The 19791-nt window shown below is 37.1% G+C and overlaps 1 protein-coding gene across 2 annotated transcripts in view; it reads left to right on the forward strand.

Annotated features, from left to right (window-relative positions):
• The window catches only part of MFSD14B (major facilitator superfamily domain containing 14B), an 81589-nt gene that overhangs the window by 28436 nt on the left and 33362 nt on the right, over positions 1-19791 (forward strand). For both annotated transcript variants that reach the window (XM_079925502.1, XM_079925503.1), the window contains exons 2-3: positions 3774-3869; positions 19142-19204. In XM_079925502.1, coding sequence (XP_079781628.1) covers positions 3774-3869; positions 19142-19204 — 159 coding nt within the window. The remainder of the gene's footprint in view (positions 1-3773; positions 3870-19141; positions 19205-19791) is intronic.

The following is a 19791-nucleotide window of genomic DNA, read 5'->3' on the forward strand; positions in this document are numbered from 1 at the left end:
TTTCTTGTCTTGGCATAAAATACGAATTTTATTTCACAGTTGACTCAGTTTTTTTCCAGTTAGTTTGAGTCAAAACCCAAAGTGCACATATTGCTTTTGGTTAATATTTCTTAAATTTGTTTTAATCTATATACTGATGTATGGTTCCTCCCCCCCACCCCATACTGTTTCTTTGAGGAATATGGGTCATTTTTTTCTACATTCTGGGGTTTGCTGTTTAAAAGACCAGAGAAAAGACATCAGTCTCAGAAGAGCTCCTTCTTCTATATCATGTGTATTTTGTCGAGTGCTTGTTATATAGAGAGAAGAGCTATTTGGGATACATCTCTGAACAAAACAGACAAAAAATCCTTTTCCTTCATGGCATTTACATTCCCATTCCAGGGGAGGTAGACAATAAACAGAGTGAAGTTTGTTAGACATCTTCTAGAAAACAATAGAGCATAACAAGGGAATAGGGACGTGTAGGACCAGTTGGATGTGTTAGATGTGTGGCCAAGTGCAGTAGGAGCTAGGGAGGGTGGAGCAGAGGAGTAACATCTGATTTACATTTAAATGGTTGCTCTGGCTGCCCTGCAGAGGGTGAAGGAGCTAGGATGGAAAGCTACTCTGTTATTGGCACAATTACAATGGCAGAGTTTCTGACTCCAGGGGCTGGAACAACTGATGCAGAAGGTCTCCTCACAGGCAGAGGCTGATGAGTTGCTACCATTTCCATTCACTATTCTATTGATAAAGAACTGATGAAACTGAAACCTCACAGCTCAGATGGGATTTGAACCCACAGGCTGGGATTCGAACCCAGACTTGAACCCACTGTCTTTTAATTGAGGTCACACACCTGGTCTCAGGATTTAATGATGCTCAGGTTCTTTATGTCTTGTCACAGAAAGAATTCAGTGAGAGACAAAGTGATAGGTAAGTAGATTTCTTTAGAGAGATAACACATTCCATAGACAGAATGTTGTCTTGGAAAGTCAGAGCGGCCTAGGGAGAAACACTGCACAGACAGAGTGTGGGCCATCTAAGAAGGCAAGAGGCCCTGAAATATGGGGTGGCTAGTTGTTAAGGGCTGGGTAATTTCATAGGCTAACGAGTGGGAGGATTATTCCAACTATTTCGGGAAAGTGATGGGGATTTCCAGGAATTGGGCCACGACCCACTTTTTGGCCTTTTGTGATTGGCCTCGGAACTGTCATGGCGCCTGTGGGTATGTCATTTAGCATGCTCATGTATTACAATGAGTGTATACTGAGATTCAAGGTCTAGTGGAAGTCGAATCTACCACCATCTTGGACCTAGTTGGTTCTAACTAGTTTATGCTGTATCCAAGGCTATGTCATTCTTTTAAAGGTTGTGCTCTACCCCCTTCCCTCCTTGTTTCAAAACATGGTTTGGGGCTTCCCTGGTGGCGCAGTTGGTGAGAGTCCGCCTGCCGATGCAGGGGACACGGGTTCGTGCCCCGGTACGGGAGGATCCCACATGCCGCGGAGCGGCTGGGCCCATGAGCCATGGCCGCTGAGCCTGCGCGTCCGGAGCCTGTGCTCCGCAATGGGAGAGGCCACAACAGTGAGAGGCCCACGTACCGCAAAAAAAAAAAAAAAAAAACATGGTTTGAAGGCTGGGTTATATTAAAGATCTTTTTTTTAGTTGTTTGATGCTTAATTGCTTCTTTTTCTTTTAAATTTTGTAAAATGCTTTCTGTTTTTCAAATGTCTTATTTAGTGACATTTAAAACTACTTATTATTAGACATTGCAAAAATCTAGAAATTTACAAGTTTGGATTTTTAATAACAATTGTTCTTGGCCCGTTTTGAAAATTTTCAAAACTACAAAAATTAAAAGAATAGTAAAATGAATAGTCATTCCCTTCATCTAAATTCAACAATTTAACAAAATTAAATTTTGTGACATTTGCTTTAGAAAGTATATATGTTCCTTTTTTTTTTTTTTTGCCAAATCATTTGACAACAAGTTGCAGTAACATTAAGGCTGTTGCAGGAAAGATAGCGGGAGTGAGAGGATGGTCACCTCCTATCTCAGGCGAGTCCCTGGGACAGCCACCAAGTGTGGGTTCTTGGCTTTGCACAGGAAACAATTCAAGAGCAAGCCATAGTAAAGTGAAAGAAAGTTTATTCAGGTAGAAACACACTCCATATACAGAGTGTGGACCATCTCAGAAGGTGAGAGAGGCACCAGGGTACGGGGTTGTCAGTTTTTATAGGGGTAGGTAATTTCATAGCCTAATGAGTGGGAGGAGTATTCCAGCTATTTTGGGGAAGGGATGGGGATTTCCAGGAATTGGGCCATTTCCCACTTGTTGACCTTTTATGGTCAGCCTTGGAACTGTTATGGCACCTGTGGGTGTGTCATTTAGTGTGCTGATGTGTTACAGTGAGCATATACTGAGGCTCAAGGTCTAGTGGAAGTCGACTTGTGCGCCATCTTGAACCTAGTTGGTTCTAACCAGTTTATCGTGTCCTCAGGCCATGTCATTCTTTTAAAGGTTGTGCCCTGCCCCCTTCCTGTCTCAATGCCAAATGATTATCTAATATATAGTACATATTGAAATTTTTTCCTCTTGTCTCCTTTTTATCCAGGATCCAGTTCAGTATCCCCCATTTGTTTTCTATGACTCTTGTTTCCTTTAATTTGTACAAGTCTCCTACCTTTACTTTGGTCTTTTATGACATTGACTTTTGTGTGTGTGTGTGTGTGGTACGTGGGCCTCTCACTGTTGTGGCCTCTCGCGTTGCGGAGCACAGGCTCCGGACGCGCAGGCTCAGTGGCCATGGCTCACGGGTCCAGCCACTCCGCGGCATGTGGGATCTTCCCGGACCAGGGCACGAACCCGTGTCCCCTGCATCGGCAGGCGGATTCTCAACCACTGCGCCACCAGGGAAGCCCCGACATTGACATTTTTAAGGAGACCAGGCCAGTTGTCTTGTAGAATGTCTCACAATCTGAATTTGATCATTTCCTCATGATTAGATTCTAATTAAACCATGCAGATGTGCTTTTACCTTTTGAAGTCTTAAAAATATAAGCTTAGGAATAATGGGGATTTTGCAAAGTCTTTTGTAAGTATCACTTCCAGTTATTACAAAATGCTAGTACAGCACTTGATTTTGTAAAAACCATTGGCACAGAGTCAAAGAACATTAAATTGAGTGGACTTTTAGGTTTTATCTCCAGAAGTCATAAACTGCAGAAAACTAGCAGAATAGGCACAGTTTTTCAAACAAAACAGAAACAGAAAGCTGGATTTTGACACCTTGAGGTATCAAAGTGTGTTTTCAGATTTGACCTAGTCCTTATTGTTCTTCCCCACCTCCTATAATTTTACGTCATCTGTGCTGCCCCTGAAGCTTTTGAGCATATCCCCTGCCTACCACTCTTGTGTAGCAAGGGAAACTTCAGGCTTAGGCCAAATTGCTAAGGAACACATAATTAATGTGTTCAGACAGAATATTCAGGTCCTGGAACTCCAGTCTCTTGAAGAAGCAGTTGATTTCCTACCAAAGTTCCAGTGATTTGCATTGATGGGACAAGTAGAAAGTCTCATCAATGGCACCTTCCATGATTAGGGAAGATGAAGAAATCAGAGATACCACAGAATTAAGTTTTATCTTAAATAATATAGGTAGGTCCTAAGTTTATTTTATACAGTTTGTGTGTGTGTGTGTGTGTGTGTATGTTAGATACCATTTTAGGATAATGAGTTTCTTATAGCTGTTTACTATTTTTCATAATAATTTCCTTCCTTTTTTAGCTACAAGGCTTTGGCCGACCAAGTGTACACCATGCTGCTCTTGTCATCTTCCTTGAATTCTTTGCATGGGGCCTATTGACAACTCCAATGTTAACTGTAAGTATTGCTGAACTAGGTCCTTGTTTATGAGAGCAGAGACATTGTTAAGCATATGTCCCCAGAGCTATATGTCTAGGTATGTATTTGAGAGTAGCTCTTGACAATAATTTAAGACTGTTTACCATTGGGTTGTTTCCACTGTGTAGACTGTGAACCACCTGCAACTAAATACCTGCTTATTAAATATTCCTGGGTAGCAGGGCCACTCCCAGAATCTCGGGAGTGCTGTGAATGAACTACAGTCTGTATATCTAGGAAAATCTTTAAGAAGTCTTTAAGAAATTATTGCAAAGCTTTGTTGAAGTTTGTAACTTCCTTTGTATGGGTGTAATGACCTTTGACTTAAGAACATAGTAACAGGAGATTAGTAAGTACCGTTTAACAATGACAGTGATGAATGTAAGAATGCCCCGATTTCCGTTTTTGATAGCTGACCTACAGCCATTTCTTTGTAGAAGCCATTGAATTTCTTAGTAAGAACTTGGATGTTTGATATATAGTGTGGTTAGAGGGAAGGGAGTTGCTGAAGAAAAGATTGGGGTGCAGATTTTAGGTGCCTAGTAACTACTTAACACTTAGTTTTAGTAAAGGTATTTTTTAATTGGCCTTACAGTTCAGTTGACTTAAATTGTTTTTTAAAAATCGTTGGTTAGGGCTTCCCTGGTGGCACTGTGGTTGAGAGTCCGCTTGCCGATGCAGGGGACACGAGTTCGTGCCCCGGTCCGGGAAGATCCCACATGCCGCAGAGCGGCTGGGCCCGTGAGCCGTGGCCGCTGAGCCTGCGCGTCCGGAGCCTGTGCTCCGCAACGGGAGAGGCCACAACAGTGAGGGGCCTGCGTACTGCAAAAAAAAAAAAAAAAAAATCTTTGGTTAACCCTTCCCAATCACCAGCCTTACCAGAGAATCCCTTTGGGTTCAGATAAACTTTGTTCCCAAGTTAGGTTTAGAAAATAGAGAACTTTAGAGGATGACTATTAACCTTACATATGACTTTGCTATACCCTTTTTAAAGTTTTTAATTCTTTTGGCACAGTTAAAATTACATTTTGGATGGAACAGGTTAAAAAACTGCCTGTGTTTTTATCCTCTATTTTATTCTTTTTCATTGCATTTCCTTTTTCTTCATAATGCTTTACTGCAGGAGGTAACTGGTTATTAGTTAATGGGGGATAAGTGGTCTCCATTTTAAGTTTCACGAAATCCTGCGTGCTGTGTGAATCACAGTCTCTAGTGCCTAGGGCTGCCTGGAACACAGTTGATGCTCAACGTGTATTTTCTTTGAACAAATGTATGTGTTGTGGGCACACACATAATGTGTTGTCAAGTTATTGCTTCTCCAAGACATATTTTTAGTGTAAATATAGACACACCATGCTGCTCATTTTAATAAACTGTTATAATAATTTTTTTTTTTTTCCCCCGGTACGCGGGCCTCTCACTGTTGTGGCCTCTCCCATTGCGGAGCACAGGCTCCGGACGTGTAGGCTCAGCAGCCACGGCTCACGGGCCCAGCCGCTCCGCAGCATGTGGGATCTTCCCGGACCGGGGCACGAACCTGTGTCCCCTGCATCGGCAGGCGGACTCTCAACCACTGCGCCACCAGGGAAGCCCATATAAAAATAATTTTTCATTAATTTTTAATTTTTGGCCCTAGTTCTCTGAATTTTTCCCCACAGTTTCTTTAGCTTACAAAGTTAAGAGTTTCAAACTAGTATTTTTCTGATGCAACCCGTTGCCTATAATTGCTAAATGTAGAAGTAATTCTGTAATCATTCTTCATTTGGTAAGAATTCAAATTGAAATGAAGAATGTTGTAGTGTTTTTGATACCATGTGAGAAATTCTAAAACCTCCTTCCAGATGGTTAAAATTCTTGGGCCTTTTTGACCCTAGACCAGATTATCAGATCCCTTTTAAATTTAATTAATAAGTTAATGGACTAATTAATGTACCTTCTTCCTTCTTACTGCCCAGAGCAGATAATTTTCTTAGGGTTACTGTGTCCCTGTTAGACCCTGCAGTGCAGTCTTAGAAACCAGCTTAAGTGCTGCTTTACTGCCTCTTTGCAGTTTCTGAGCAATTTTGCTTCTTGCAAAGATTTGGTTAAAAAGAACATTTATGTGAGGAATACGGAGTTACTAGCGTCACTCTACAGTGTCATAGAAGAAGTGTTGTTGAGTTAATAGATGTGCTTATTCTCTTTCTCTAAGCTCTTGGTGTTGCTAAATTAAGCTAAATGTCCTTTACTTTCCTATCTCCCCCAGATTTTACACCACAGTTTAACTCTCTTTCTTTTTTGACATGGGGGGACTGGTTCACTCCTCCTTTTGAAAAGAAAGATCTCTTTTTTTCCCCCCTTGCTGTAGCTAGTGGGCAGCACTCTGTCCTGTTTCCAAAGCAAGAAAATACAGTCTTGAGATGAGGATTTGGAAATATAAAACAGTACATACATATTCATATATTGTCCAATCTGACTATCTCTGCATCCTAGCATTCATTAGGACCCTCTGTTTGAAGTAGTGTAGAACAATTTCTTCTTCTTAGTCATTTTCTCTGAGATTTGTTGCCTGTCTCATGTGGCCATGTCATAGATTACAACTTTAGTTTGCTAATTAAGCACCATCAGAAAGGTCTCCACCCCTAATACACTGAAGCAAAACCACAAAGTTGGCCTTACACAGTGACCTTAACCTTCTAGTAGTACTATTAGTTCTTCGTACATAAAAATGACCTTTCTCTTGTCTTACATCCCTGCCTGACATTCTACCCTCTACTCAAAATGTGCATCCTTTTAGAGGGCCTGATCTCATTTTAATATAAATAAAGTAATCTGATTAAATTTATTTAAACGTCTTTAGGTATATTTAAATAGAACACTTATTTCAATAAAGATATACTTAATATTCTTGTGAGTGAAGAATTTTAGTTTTGCAATTTGCAGATTTTCTTTTATAAGCTCACCTTCCTGGAATCCTGATAGAGATTCAAGGACTCAATATTCCTTACTATACCATCTTCTGTCTGTATGGTGATCTAATAATCCAAAGAATTCTCTTTAAACACTTCCCTGCTGCATTCAGTTTTCCTATCCCTTCTTACTTACTCTCAAAATATGTTTTCATTTAACAAACATATATTCTATCTCATCAGCCCCTTATTTGCTCCACAGTCCAGCGCTTCTGCTTCATTTGCTTTAATCAGTGTTTCCTCTTGGGAGTTGAGGTGGATGGAATGGATAGAGCTGTTTGTCAGGCATTTTGGGCATAATACACAGGCACTTTGAGGCATGATTTGCTCTGCACATGAAAAGGAAGTAAGTTCTAACTATAGTCACATGGACACTGTTTGCTTTCTGGATTCATAAGATTTTCCAGGCTCATTTTTATGGTTTTGACAGGTTCCTAATAGTGTTTTGACCAAAGTACCCAGAACCTACCCTCTTGTGTGTCATATAATTATTAAAATAAGTAGCATTCACTAAAGGTATCCATAATATATGATGACAGTGTGTTAAATCTTTGCCTTCTTTTGCCAAGCTGACCGTTATGATATCATGAGTATTAATTAGACACAGTGACCTTTGTTTGGCATTTATTTCTGACCTATTTTTGTGTGTTGTATGTTGTAATCTGTAGCATGCTTTTATATCTATAAACTTGTGAATGCTTAAAAAAAACAATGCTGATTTCCCACTTACCTAATTAATACAGTTATAAGAAGAGTTGACATGGAAATACAAGGAAACTGTTGGTGGGTCTCTTCGGCTTAAAATTTGGTATATAAAATATTTAGTGTGCATTCTGTTTTTTTCATAGATTTTTCAGCATTTTAATATGTCATTATATTGTCTGGCATCCATTGTATCTGACAGGAAGTCAGCTGTTAATAAGTATTATTGTTCTCTTGATGTCAGGGGGTCTGCAAACTATGGCCCACAGGCCTAATCTGGCCTACTGCGTGTTTTTATGTGGTCTGTATACTAAGAATGTTTTTTACATTTTTAAAAGGTTGGAAAATATCAAAAGAAGGTATTTGGTGACACATGAAAATTATATGAAATTCAAATGTAAAATTCTGTTGGACCATGACAATGCCCATTGAATGTGACAGCTTTTGTTCTACAATGGCAGAGTTGAGTAGTTGCACCACAGACAACCTTACCTGAAATATTTACTATGTACTGTATGTTCCTTTATGGAATAAGTCTGTCAGTCCCTGATGTAAACGGTAATTCATTCCCTTTTTCTTGCCGCTTTAGAGATTTTCTCTTTGTCTTTCAACAGTTTGACTATGCTATAATGTGTCTAGGTGTGGATCTTTCTGTGTTACATTTTTTTTGGCCATGCCCTGCAGTTTGTGGGATCTTAGTTCCCTGACCAGGGATTGAACTTGCCCCCTCGGCAATGAATGCTGAGTCCTAACCACTGGACTGCTAGGGAATTCCCTTTTTGTGTTACTTTTACTTGGGGTTTGTTTGGCTTCCGGGGTCTGTAGATTAACATTTTTAATCAAATTTGGGAAGTTTTTGGCCATTATATTTTTTAATATTTTTGCTCCCCTTTCTCTCCTTCTCTTTTGGGACTCTCATTATACTTCATAATGTTTCACAGGTCTTGGAAGCAAAGTTCATCTTTTTTTTTCCCTCAAAAATTACTGTCAGACTTTTGACTTTTGATATTACAGGAGGTCAACAAATTCTGTCCTAATAAAGCTGGACAAAACAGTCAAAAACAACCATTTCAGTGCTCTGGGATTCAAAGGCACACAACAAACTGAGAAGCATTTATTTATTAAGCTACTGAACTTCAGGCAAGAATAGTGAGTTTGCAGTTCTGAGCTATATCCTTTTGCTATAATTATAACTGTGAGTATAACAGTTTCTGAGTCCTGTGAATCCTTTTAGCAAATCTCTGAAATCCGTTCTATCATTGATGGACATTTGGGTTTACTGTGTTTGCCTATTACAAATACTGCTTTTGTGATATTTCTTGTATATGTCTTATCAGTTAAGGTGTAAACATTTTTTCTTGTTTCTTGTAATACATACTTAGGAGAAAAATTGGAGGGTTTTGTTCAATTTAGGTATATACTGCCAAAAGTTTTCCAGAGTGGTTGAATCAATTTACCCTCCAACAAGCCAGGCTCTACATCTTCACTCACAGTTGGTATTTCATTTTAGTCATTCTGATGGGTACAGTGTGGCCTTAATTTGCATCTTCCTAATGATCAATGAAGTTAACCCCCTTTATGTATATTTATTTGCCATGTGAATATCTGATCATATTTCTTTTCCCTCCTTGGATTGCCTTTTCACTCTCTTAATAATGTCTTTTTATGAACAGTAGTTCATAATCTTTACATAGTTCAGTTAACTGATGTTTTTCTTATGTTTGGTTGCTTTCTTAAAATCTTGCTAAAGAAACTTTCTTCTTCCCCAGAGCTTTATTGGTTTATTTTACACACACAGATCTACCATACATCTAGAAAAAAATCACTGTATTTTATAGTGGTCAAGATTCATTTTGGTTCATATATAGTTGAACCAGCATCATTTATTTAAAAAATCTTTCTTTCCCCACTGTATGTGTCAACTTTGTCATAAAGCAGGCAGCCATATTCATGTGGATTTGTTTCTAGGTTTTGTATTCTATTTGTGTATGTATCCTGTGTCGATACTATGCTGTGTTGATTTCCATAGCAATATCTTGATATCTTATATAACTTTCATAACTTGGTTCTTCTTTCTCAAGATTGCCTTGGCTATTGTAGGTCTTTTCTATATCCATATACATTTTGTAGTCAGCTCTTCAATATTCACAAAATATCTTGCTGGGAATTTTGATTGTGATTGCATTACTACAGATTAATTGAGGGAGAACTGACATCTTTACACTATTGAGTCTTCTAATCTACATGGTATATTCTCCTTTTATCCAGTCTTTAAAACTTTCTCTGAATAATGTTTTACATTTCTCAGTGCATGAATTTTTCACGAGATTTATTCCTAGGTATTTGGGTTTTGATGCTATAGTAAATAATGTAGTTTTAAAGGTTAATTTTCTAATTGTTGATGGTACATAAAACAATTTGTTTTTGTGTCCTGACCTTGTGTTTAGTAATTTTTCTAGATTCACTTATTAATCCTTATAGTTTATCTGTAGGTTTTATACACATTCATATCTTTTGTAAATAATGACAGTTTTTAACTCATTCCAATCCTTTTTATTTTTATTTCTTTTTCTTTCTTTGTTGTATTGATTATGACATCCAGTGTAAGGTTGAATAGAAGCAGTCATAGCGGGTGTCCTTATCTCATAAATGATTTGATATTCTAAAATTCACCACTAAGTATGATGTTTGCTGTAGATTGTTTTTATAGACACTCGTTATCAGAGAAAGGAAGTTCCCTTCTGTTTCTGTTTTGCTTATTGTTATAATGAATGGGTGTTAACTTTTATCAGATGAAGTTTCTGCATATAACCAGACAATTAGATTTTCCCCTTTATTCTGGTAATGTGGTCAGTTATATTGATTTTTGAATATTAAGCCACCCTTGTATTCTTGTAGTAAATTCCACTCAGTTATGAGAAATATATAATTTTAAAAACCATCACTGGATATGATTTACTAGTATTTTGTTCGTGTCTTTGTAATTATGGGCACAATAGAGATTGGAGTGTAATTTTCTTTTCTTGTAATGTCCTCATCATGTTTTAGTATTAAGATTTTGTTGGCCTTATAAAAATTAATTTGGAAAGGGTCTCCTCATTCTCTGGGAAAGTTTGAGTGAGATTGCTGATATTTCTTCTTTAAATGTTTGGAAGAATTTGGTGAGGCTGAAGTTTTTTGTTCCTTTGTTTATTTTAGCAAAGATTTTTAATAACATTTCATTTTTTTAATGAGATGTGACTATTCAGATTATGTATATTTTCTAGTGTCTGTTTTGGTAAGTTCTGTTTTTCAAAGAATTTTTTCACTAAACGTATAAGAGTCTAGTTTATTAGCAAAAAGTTCATAATATCTTCTTTCCTTTTTTTTTTTTTTTTTTTTTTTTTTGCGGTACGCGGGCTTCTCACCGTTGTGGCCTCTCCCGTTGCGGAGCACAGGCTTCAGACGCTCAGGCTCAGCGGTCATGGCTCACGGACCCAGCCGCTCCGCGGCATGTGGGATCTTCCCAGACCAGGGCACGAACCCGTGTCCCCTGCATCGGCAGGTGGACTCAACCACTGCGTCACCAGGGAAGCCCCTACTTTTTTTTAAAATTGAGGTCTAATTGATGTATAACATTAGTTTCAGGTTTACAACATAATGATTTGATGTTTGTATATATTGCAGAATGATCACCACAGTAAATCTAGTCAACTTCCATCACCATACATAGTTATAAATTTTGTGTGTGATGAGAACTTAATTTTAAGATATACCTGCTTAGCACTTTTCAAATATGCAATACAGTATTATTAACTAAAATCAGCATGCTGTACACTACATCTCTATGACTTATTTGTTTAGGGGTTTTTTTGTCTTTTTTATTATTAATTTTTATCCGAGTATAGTTGATTTACAATGTTGCATTAGTTTCTGCTGCAGAGCAAAGTGAATCAGCTCAATGTATACATATATCCCTTCTTTTTTGGATTTCCTTCCCATTTAGGTCACCACAGAGCACGGAGTAGAGTTCCCTGTGCTATACAGTAGGTTCTCACTAGTTATCCATTTTATACATAGTAGTGTATATATGTCAATCCCAAGCTCCCAGTTCATCCCCCCTCCCCCCTTGGTATCCATACATTTGTTCTCTACATCTGTTTCTGCTTTTCAATTAGGTCCATCTGTGCCATTTATCTAGATTCCACATATAAGCAATATCATACGATATTTGTCTTTCTCTTTCCGACTTACTTTACTCTGTATGACGGTCTCTAGGTCCATGACTTATGTGTTTTATAATTGGAAGTTTGTACCTTTTGACCCCCTTCATTAATTTGCCTACTCCCTGCCCCCTTGCCTCTGGCAGCCACAAATCTATGAGCTTGGTTTTTTGCTTTTATAGGTGAAATTATAGAGTATTTGTCTTTCTCTGTCTGACTTATTTCACTTAGCATAATGCCCTCAAGTTCCTTCCATGTTGTCACCAAGATTCCATTCTTTTTTTTTTTTTTTTTGGCGGTACGCGGGCCTCTCACTGTTGTGGCCTCTCCCGTTGCGGAGCATAGGCTCCAGACGCGCAGGCTCAGCGGCCATGGCTCACGGGCCTAGCCGCTCCGCGGCATGTGGGATCTTCCTGGACTGGGGCACGAACCCGTGTCCCCTGCATCAGCAGGCAGACTCTCAACCACTGCGCCACCAGGGAAGCCCTCCATTCTTTTTTTATAGCCGACTAATTAATGTTCATATATATGTGTGTATATATACACACATACATACACAGCACATCTTCTTCATCCATTGATGACCATTTCAGTTGCTTCCATATCTTGCCTACTGTAAATAATGACGTGATGAACACAGAGGTGCATAAATCTTTTCAAATTAGTGTTTTTGTTTTCTTCAGCTAAATACCCAGAAGTGGAACTCCTGGATCATATGGTAGTCCAATTTTTTGAGGAACCTCCATACTGTCCTCCAGTAGTTGCTGCACCAATTTACATTCTCACCAACAGTGCACAAGGGTTCCCCTTTTCCCACATCCTCGCCAGCACTTGTTATTTCTTGTCTTTTTGATAATAGCCATTCTAACAGGTGTTAGATGATATATCTCATTGTGGTTTTGATTTGCATTTCCCTGGTGATTAGTGATATTAAGCATCTTTCATGTACCTGTTGGCCATCAGTATGTCTTCTTTGGAAAAATGTCTGTTCAGATCTTCTGCCCATTTTTTAGTCACACTGTTCTGTTTTTTGCTATTGAGTTGTATGAGTTATTCATATATTTTGGATATTAACCTATTATAGGTACATGATTTGCACATATTTTCTCCTAGTTAGTAGGTTGCCTTTTCATTTTGTTGATGGTTTCCTTTGCTGTACGTAATCTTCATTCTTGTTATTAGTAATTTGTGTTTTTTCCCTTGGTTAATCTTATTGATAGTTTATCACTTTTACTAAGCTTTCAAAGAAGTTATTTTTGGCTTTGTTGATTTCCATTATTGAATGTTTGGATTTTATTTCATCGATTTCTCTTTTTTATTTTATTTATTTATTTATTTTTTTTGGCAGTACACGGGCCTCTCACTGTTGTGGCCTCTCCCGTTGCGGAGCACAGGCGCTGGACGCGCAGGCTCAGCGGCCATGGCTTACGGGCCCAGCCGCTCCACGGCATGTGGGATCTTCCTGGACCGGGGCACGAACCCATGTCCCCTGCATCGGCAGGTGGACTCTCAACCACTGCGCCACCAGGGAAGCCCCTGATTTCTCTTTTTTAAAACATTACCTCATTTCCTTATTTCTTTGGGTTGGATTTGCTGTTCTTTTCCTAGCTTCTTCATAAAGAAGCTTAGAACATTGATTTCAGCCCTTTTTTGGTTTTCAGTTACATGTATTTAAAACTAAATTCCTTTCAAGCATTAATATTGATATACATATAACTCATGAGGTTTAATTTATTATATCTTTATTATCATTTTGTTCATTCTTTTTTCTAATATTTCTTATAACTTCTTTGAATCACGGATTATTGGAAGTGTATTTTCTAATTTCTAAACATTTGGGATTTTTCTAGCTTGCATTATTAGAGAACATATTGTGATGAATTGTTTCGGTTCTTTGAAATTTGTTGAAGTTTGCTTTATATTCTAGTATATGGTTAATTCTGATAAATGTTCCATGTGAGCTAAAGAGAGCAAGTATTTTGTGGTTGGAATAGTGTTTTAAGTGTTAACTATTTTGAGTTAATTATGTTTGATGCCTTTTATATAATCACTGAAGTTTTTGTCTACCTGTTCTGCCATATGTTGAGAGAGATGTGTTTCTCTTCTACCTCCATTATTGTTGTGCAGCTAAATTATATATTTTTTAAACAATATAATACATTGTTATATTTTATACAGTCAGTATTCAGTTAGATTTACCCTATTATATTTCCATTCTGGTGCTCTTCTTCCTCTTTCTATATTATCTTCTAATCAATTCTTGAAGACTTTCCTTACTTGTTTTGCTTTGTTTGGTGCTGGTCCTTGTGTAACACATTGTTTTTAATGCATGTGGCATCCTCTTGAAACTTTTGGAGGACACTTATACTTATTTTAAAGCTTTCTTCTGTTTCCTACCATGATTTGGTTATTTGGCAGTGAGGTAGATCATCTTTTCCTTTCTATGTTCTTTTTTGTGCCTTCCAGTGTTTTTTTTCAACTTCTTTTGTTGAATTTTATACATATTTATATTTACAGATGAGGGGGTAGGTCAGGGATTGTGAAAACAAATGTCTTCTGGGGCTATGCAAGTGTAGTAAACGTGAGAAGTGGGGGTAAGAATGGGTTGGTGTTATCGGTGGAATACATGCTCTTTCTACTGCAGCAGCCACTATCTACTTAGCCAGTCGATGACATGGCAGTTCAGGCCCCATGTTTTGAAATCTTCTGACTTCCTATGAAATACTAGAAAACCATATGGAGTTTGGTGAAATTTCCTGAAATCTACACATGACAGCCAGCTCACTTTGGAAAATATGAGTCAGAAAGCATATCATTTTACCAATTTGCCACCCATGTTCTAGACACCTCAGGTAGCTTATAGAGTGTCATTCTCCAGCCCAGGTGGAAATCCCTGTTCTGTAGTACCGAATACAAGCACTGCTTGTAGGAGTTCTGGAAGTCTGGGTGCTCTGGGATTTCCTCTGTAGTGCTGAAGTAGTTTCTCAAGTGATTGTAAGGCTTTGTGGCACTCTTGGCAGCCATAAGTGACCTGGGAAACTAAGTTTTGAATCCCACCCCCATTCAGTTCTGCACGTATCCCACTTACAAGCCCCACTTCAGAGAACTATGCTTGTGATTGTTATCTTGGGGACAAATATAGTGGTCAGCAGCTTTGAGAGCAAGATAGCAGGGGCTTATTTTGTAACCTTTTAATGACCTATTCAGTTATGGATGTTCTTCCTCCTCCTCCAGTTCTGTTTTTTTGTTTTTTCCTTGGATTCTGAAAAATTTACTTCAAAGATCTTTTTCACCTTAACATGTGACTATTTTCTTCAACTCGTTTAGGGTTCATTTTCAGCGTTTTCCTATCTGCTCTGTATCATCCAGAAGTGTTTCACTATTCTTCCAAGTAAATAGTGAATGCTATAAATTGATTTCATATTTTTTCTGTCATATCAGTGATACTTTAGGTAGAAGTGGAGAAGAACAGCTATATATGTGTGTATGTTTGAATGTAATATATATACACACACAGATATTTATTAGCTTCATTGTACTGGAAGTCAATTCAGTTCTCTGAAGTTTCTAAATTTCTTTTTTAAGTGATAAGCAAATGCCATTGTATTTTATGTTTACTGTATTCCTTCTCAAGAAAAAAGATAATATCTTTCTTGAAGTTTTTAGTATAAAAAGATATTTAAAATGAAAGCTTTGATCTTATCTGAGATATTTAATATACTTTTTATCATTAGGTTTACTTTATTATGGTAACAGTTATTGTCTTTTGTAGTAAAATTATATACTTTATTTTAATTTTTTTGAATTTATCATAAGTTTGGAACGTTGCTGTTTTCAGCTGCTTTATTTTGTGAAGGTTTAGTCCTTAGCTTTGTAAAAAAAAATTTATTGACTTGTTTTGTTTTACGTACTTGTTTAATAAAACTTTACTATTTCTTTTTTTTTAAATAGGAAAAAGTAGGAAAGTTTTAAAAAGCACAGATTGAAAATTTTTAGAGGAACTTCCTGCATCATGGCTCTATTACCCAGAAACAGTCTCTCGTACTGCCAGAAATTCCATTAGATCTTTATTTTAATGTGCAGTTCAGTAAATCCAAGTTCTGTCATTCATACATGGATATGGTTTTGCCAAATTAAAGAGGTTATCTCTTATTCCTAGATTGCATCACCTGCATAAGTGAATGCATGTTTGGGTCATGTTGAGTGTAGAATAGTTTTAGGGGAGGTCAGAGGTCTGGAGGGTGAGGACGAAGCAGGGGGCAGCAGAGGAGAAGCATTGCTGCCCCTTTGACAGAATGAAGACAGCTCTGAAGTTATTGGCGTAGTGTTCACCAGCACTACCCCAACCCTATTGTTTCCCACTGGCAAAAACTGTGAAGAAATCCATGGGCAAAGGGGAGTTAGAAAAATATCTGTAAGCTCTCAGCCTTGGTCTGACAGAGTATAATAGGGAAAAAGTGGGGCTAAGACAATGGATAAATAACTGGCACACCCAAGATCAGAGAAACTTTATTTAAAATATACTGACTCTGGTGTATTGCTATTGTACCATATTTCGGTGGTACATATGACAAATTATTAAACAGTTCTAATATTGATTTGTATTCCTTTTTCTTTAAAGAAAATTTCTGTATCTCTGTATCCTGTGAAATTTGTTATTTAAGGAAGATTTTTCTGAAAACTTTGATGATTTTCTGCTTGAGATATTTGGTGTCCTTCATTTACTTTTCTGTTTTTTCAGTACAGGAAGTAGAGTTCAAATGCCACTAGCTTAGATGACACATTTTTTCTAAACCTTAAAAATTATGTGTTAGGAGATAGATTGGAAGTAATTTTTCTATGGATACATTTTAATTTCATTTTTTGAAGAACCTGTGGAGATAAACTGTCTAAAGTTAGAATACAGTTGCTCTATCCTGCCCCCCTTTTTTATAATTCATAGGACTTCAGGTGCATAGAATTAGATTAATCATAACTCTTTTTTCATGATACATAGATTTCATTGTTTCACTCATGGAATGAAACATTCATCCCCCCTTATTTTATGTTTTATCCTTCTTTGTTTTTAAAATTTATTTCTATAACATATTTTTTAAGGATGTTTGGAACACCTGTGAACCCATGCTTAACCCAACAACAGTTTATTTCTATCTGTGTCCTCTTTGCCTACTCTTTCCCTGCCTCCCCCACAAAGACAACCACAATTCTGAATTTATTTATTTATCATTTACTTGATTATTTTCTAGTTCTAGCTCACATTATTATATGTATACACACACAAAGATATATCTATGTTATTTAATTCTGACTATTTTTGAACTTCTAAAAAAGAGTATATAACATGTATAATGTTCTGTTGTCTTCTGGGACTTCAAGCTTTTTTTTCTATTATGTACTTTTAACACAAGTTATTTTTCTGTTCTCCTGGTAGTGAACATTTGTTTCCAGTTGTTCCATTGTCTATACAGTGCTGCTATAAACATTCTTGTACATGTCCTGGCGTTCACATGCTTGATTTTCTTTGGTGGTTAAACACTGCTGGATCATAGGTATTCAAAAGTTCAGTTTAACCAGATTTTGCTAAATTGTTTTGCAAAGTGATTATACTAATTTAGATTTCTACCAGCAATGTATAAGAGATCCTGTGGTTCCAAATGCTGTGGTTCAGTTTCTGTCTAAAATTTGGTTTTAGAGTGGTATACTTTTTGCCTTTTAACTGGTGTATTAAGTCTACGTGAATTCAGTTACCTCATTATTTTGTTCTGTGTACCACAGTTCTCAGTTGTCATTTTATTCCTTTTTGCCTTCTTTTGCATTGAATAGTTAGGTTAATTTTTCTCCTATTATATTAGAAGTATTCTACTCTATTCCTGTCATTTTTGGTTACCATGGCATTACATGCAAACTTATCAAAGTCTAATAATATCTTTACTCTCATATTTACCATTTTCTTTGCTCTTTATTCTGTTTTGCATCTTGAACCTTAATTACATCTGGATTATTTTCCTTCTCCTGGAAGTATATTTTTTATATTTTATTAATTGGGGTCTATAAGTTAGTAAACTCATTACTGTAAGTTAGTAACCTAGTTTTTGCTAGGTCAAAAATGTTATATTTGCCTTTGTCCTCAAAGGACATTTTAACTGGGTATAGAATTTTAGATTGGCATTTGTTTTGTTTTTCTCATTATATTGATGATAGAATAGCATGCTCCTTGTCTGGGTTCAGTTGTTACAATTATGAAACAGTCTAACTGTTGTTCTTTTGAAAGCAATCTGTATTTCTCTGGCTGTTTATAGGTATTTTTCTTTGGTTCTCTATAATTTTAATTGTGAATGTGGATTTCTTTTTATACTGCTTAAAAGTTGTTAGGCTGCTTTAATCTCTGCATTGATGTCTGTCATTGGTTCTAGTACATTCTCAGCCATTGGCTCCTGAAATATTGTCTCTGCCTCATTCTCATTACTGGACAAGTTTAATTGTCAGACTTTCTTACTGGACCCTCTGTGTTTCTTACTTTTTCTCTTATATTCTGTCTTTTTGTCTCTCTATGCTGCATTCTGAATGACTTCTTTTGACGAACTTTTCGGTTCAGTTATTCTCTTTAAGCTGTGTCTAATCTTGTTAAACATATCCATTGAGTTTCTAATTTAAAGTTAATGCATTTTTTCTCTTCTAGGATTTCTTTTTGTTCTTTTAATCTGCTACAAAGTTTCAAGCTTGTTTTATATATCTTGCAACAAAGTAATAAACATGCTAATTTTAAAGTCTGTTGAGTAATCCCAAAATGTGAGGTCTTTGAGAGTCTGTTTCTGTTTTGTAGTTTTGTTTGCTTGTTGCTGTTCATGATGTCTTATTTACTTTTGTATCTGATTACCTTTGATTATGTGCTTGTCATTATATTTGAAAAATACACATACGGTTGATTTGAAGCCGAGGTGATGACCTTTTCAGAAATGATTTTAGATATTTTTCTTCCTAGACATCTGGAGGTGCTACCAGTCTGCATCACTGTAATCCAAATTTAAAGGTTTGAGGTTTCCTGGACTTCGTAGGTGACATGAAGCTGGGCTGCAGGTTCATACCTGAGTTTGTATAGCTGCTTGTAGTACATACTTAAAATTGTAGGTGGTTGAGGGGGTAGCCAATTTAACAGTTTATTTTTGCTACAAATGCTTTTGTAGCAAAAGCAGCTGAATGTTGGGCATAACCTTTTTAGGTTACTGCTTTATTTAGATTTCTGCCTCACTATCTTGTTACCTTTTCATAAGTCATTGTTACCTAAATTTTTTTCATTCCAGGGTTTATTTTGTTTACCTAGTCTGCCATTAACAGAGGCAGAAATCATTTCCTTTAATTTGCTTTTGAATTTTTCTTGATGTTTGTTTGCTTTTTGTAGGTTCTGCATGAAACATTTCCTCAACACACATTCCTCATGAATGGTCTCATTCAAGGTGTAAAGGTAAGAACAATTTCTGTGTGGTTCACAGTGAACCAAAGCCAGGAACCCTTAGTAGTTTAACTCTGGAAGTTTAAACGGAACATAGGGAAATGGTTACCATTAGTAAATTCTGTAAATCAAAATTTTAGCTGGATTATCAAAGTCAAAATAAAATATAACCCAAATCCATAAGACACTGGTAAGAACAGTACTTTATTTTTATTAGCATGTACAGAGCAGTATATGAAGGGTATAATTATGTGAACTTTTTTGTTTGTTTGTTTGTGTTTGTTTTTGTTTTTGCGGTACGTGGGCCTCTCACTGCTGTGGCCTCTCCCGTTGTGGAGCACAGGCTCCGGACGCGCAGGCTCAGCGGCCATGGCTCACGGGCCCAGCTGCTCCATGGCATGTGGGATCTTCCCGGACCGGGGCACGAACCCGTGTCCCCTGCATCAGCAGGCGGACTCTCAACCACTGCGCCATCAGGGAAGCCCTATGTGAACTTTTAATTGCTGTATCAACAGAATAAAATGGGCAAGTATTAATATCTTCTTTTGAGATAGACTTTGAGATTGAAGAAGAGGAGCAATCAGGATTTAGTTGTATAT

This window comes from Stenella coeruleoalba, assembly GCF_951394435.1.
Source record: "Stenella coeruleoalba genome assembly, chromosome: 7".
NCBI lineage: Eukaryota > Metazoa > Chordata > Mammalia > Artiodactyla > Delphinidae > Stenella > Stenella coeruleoalba.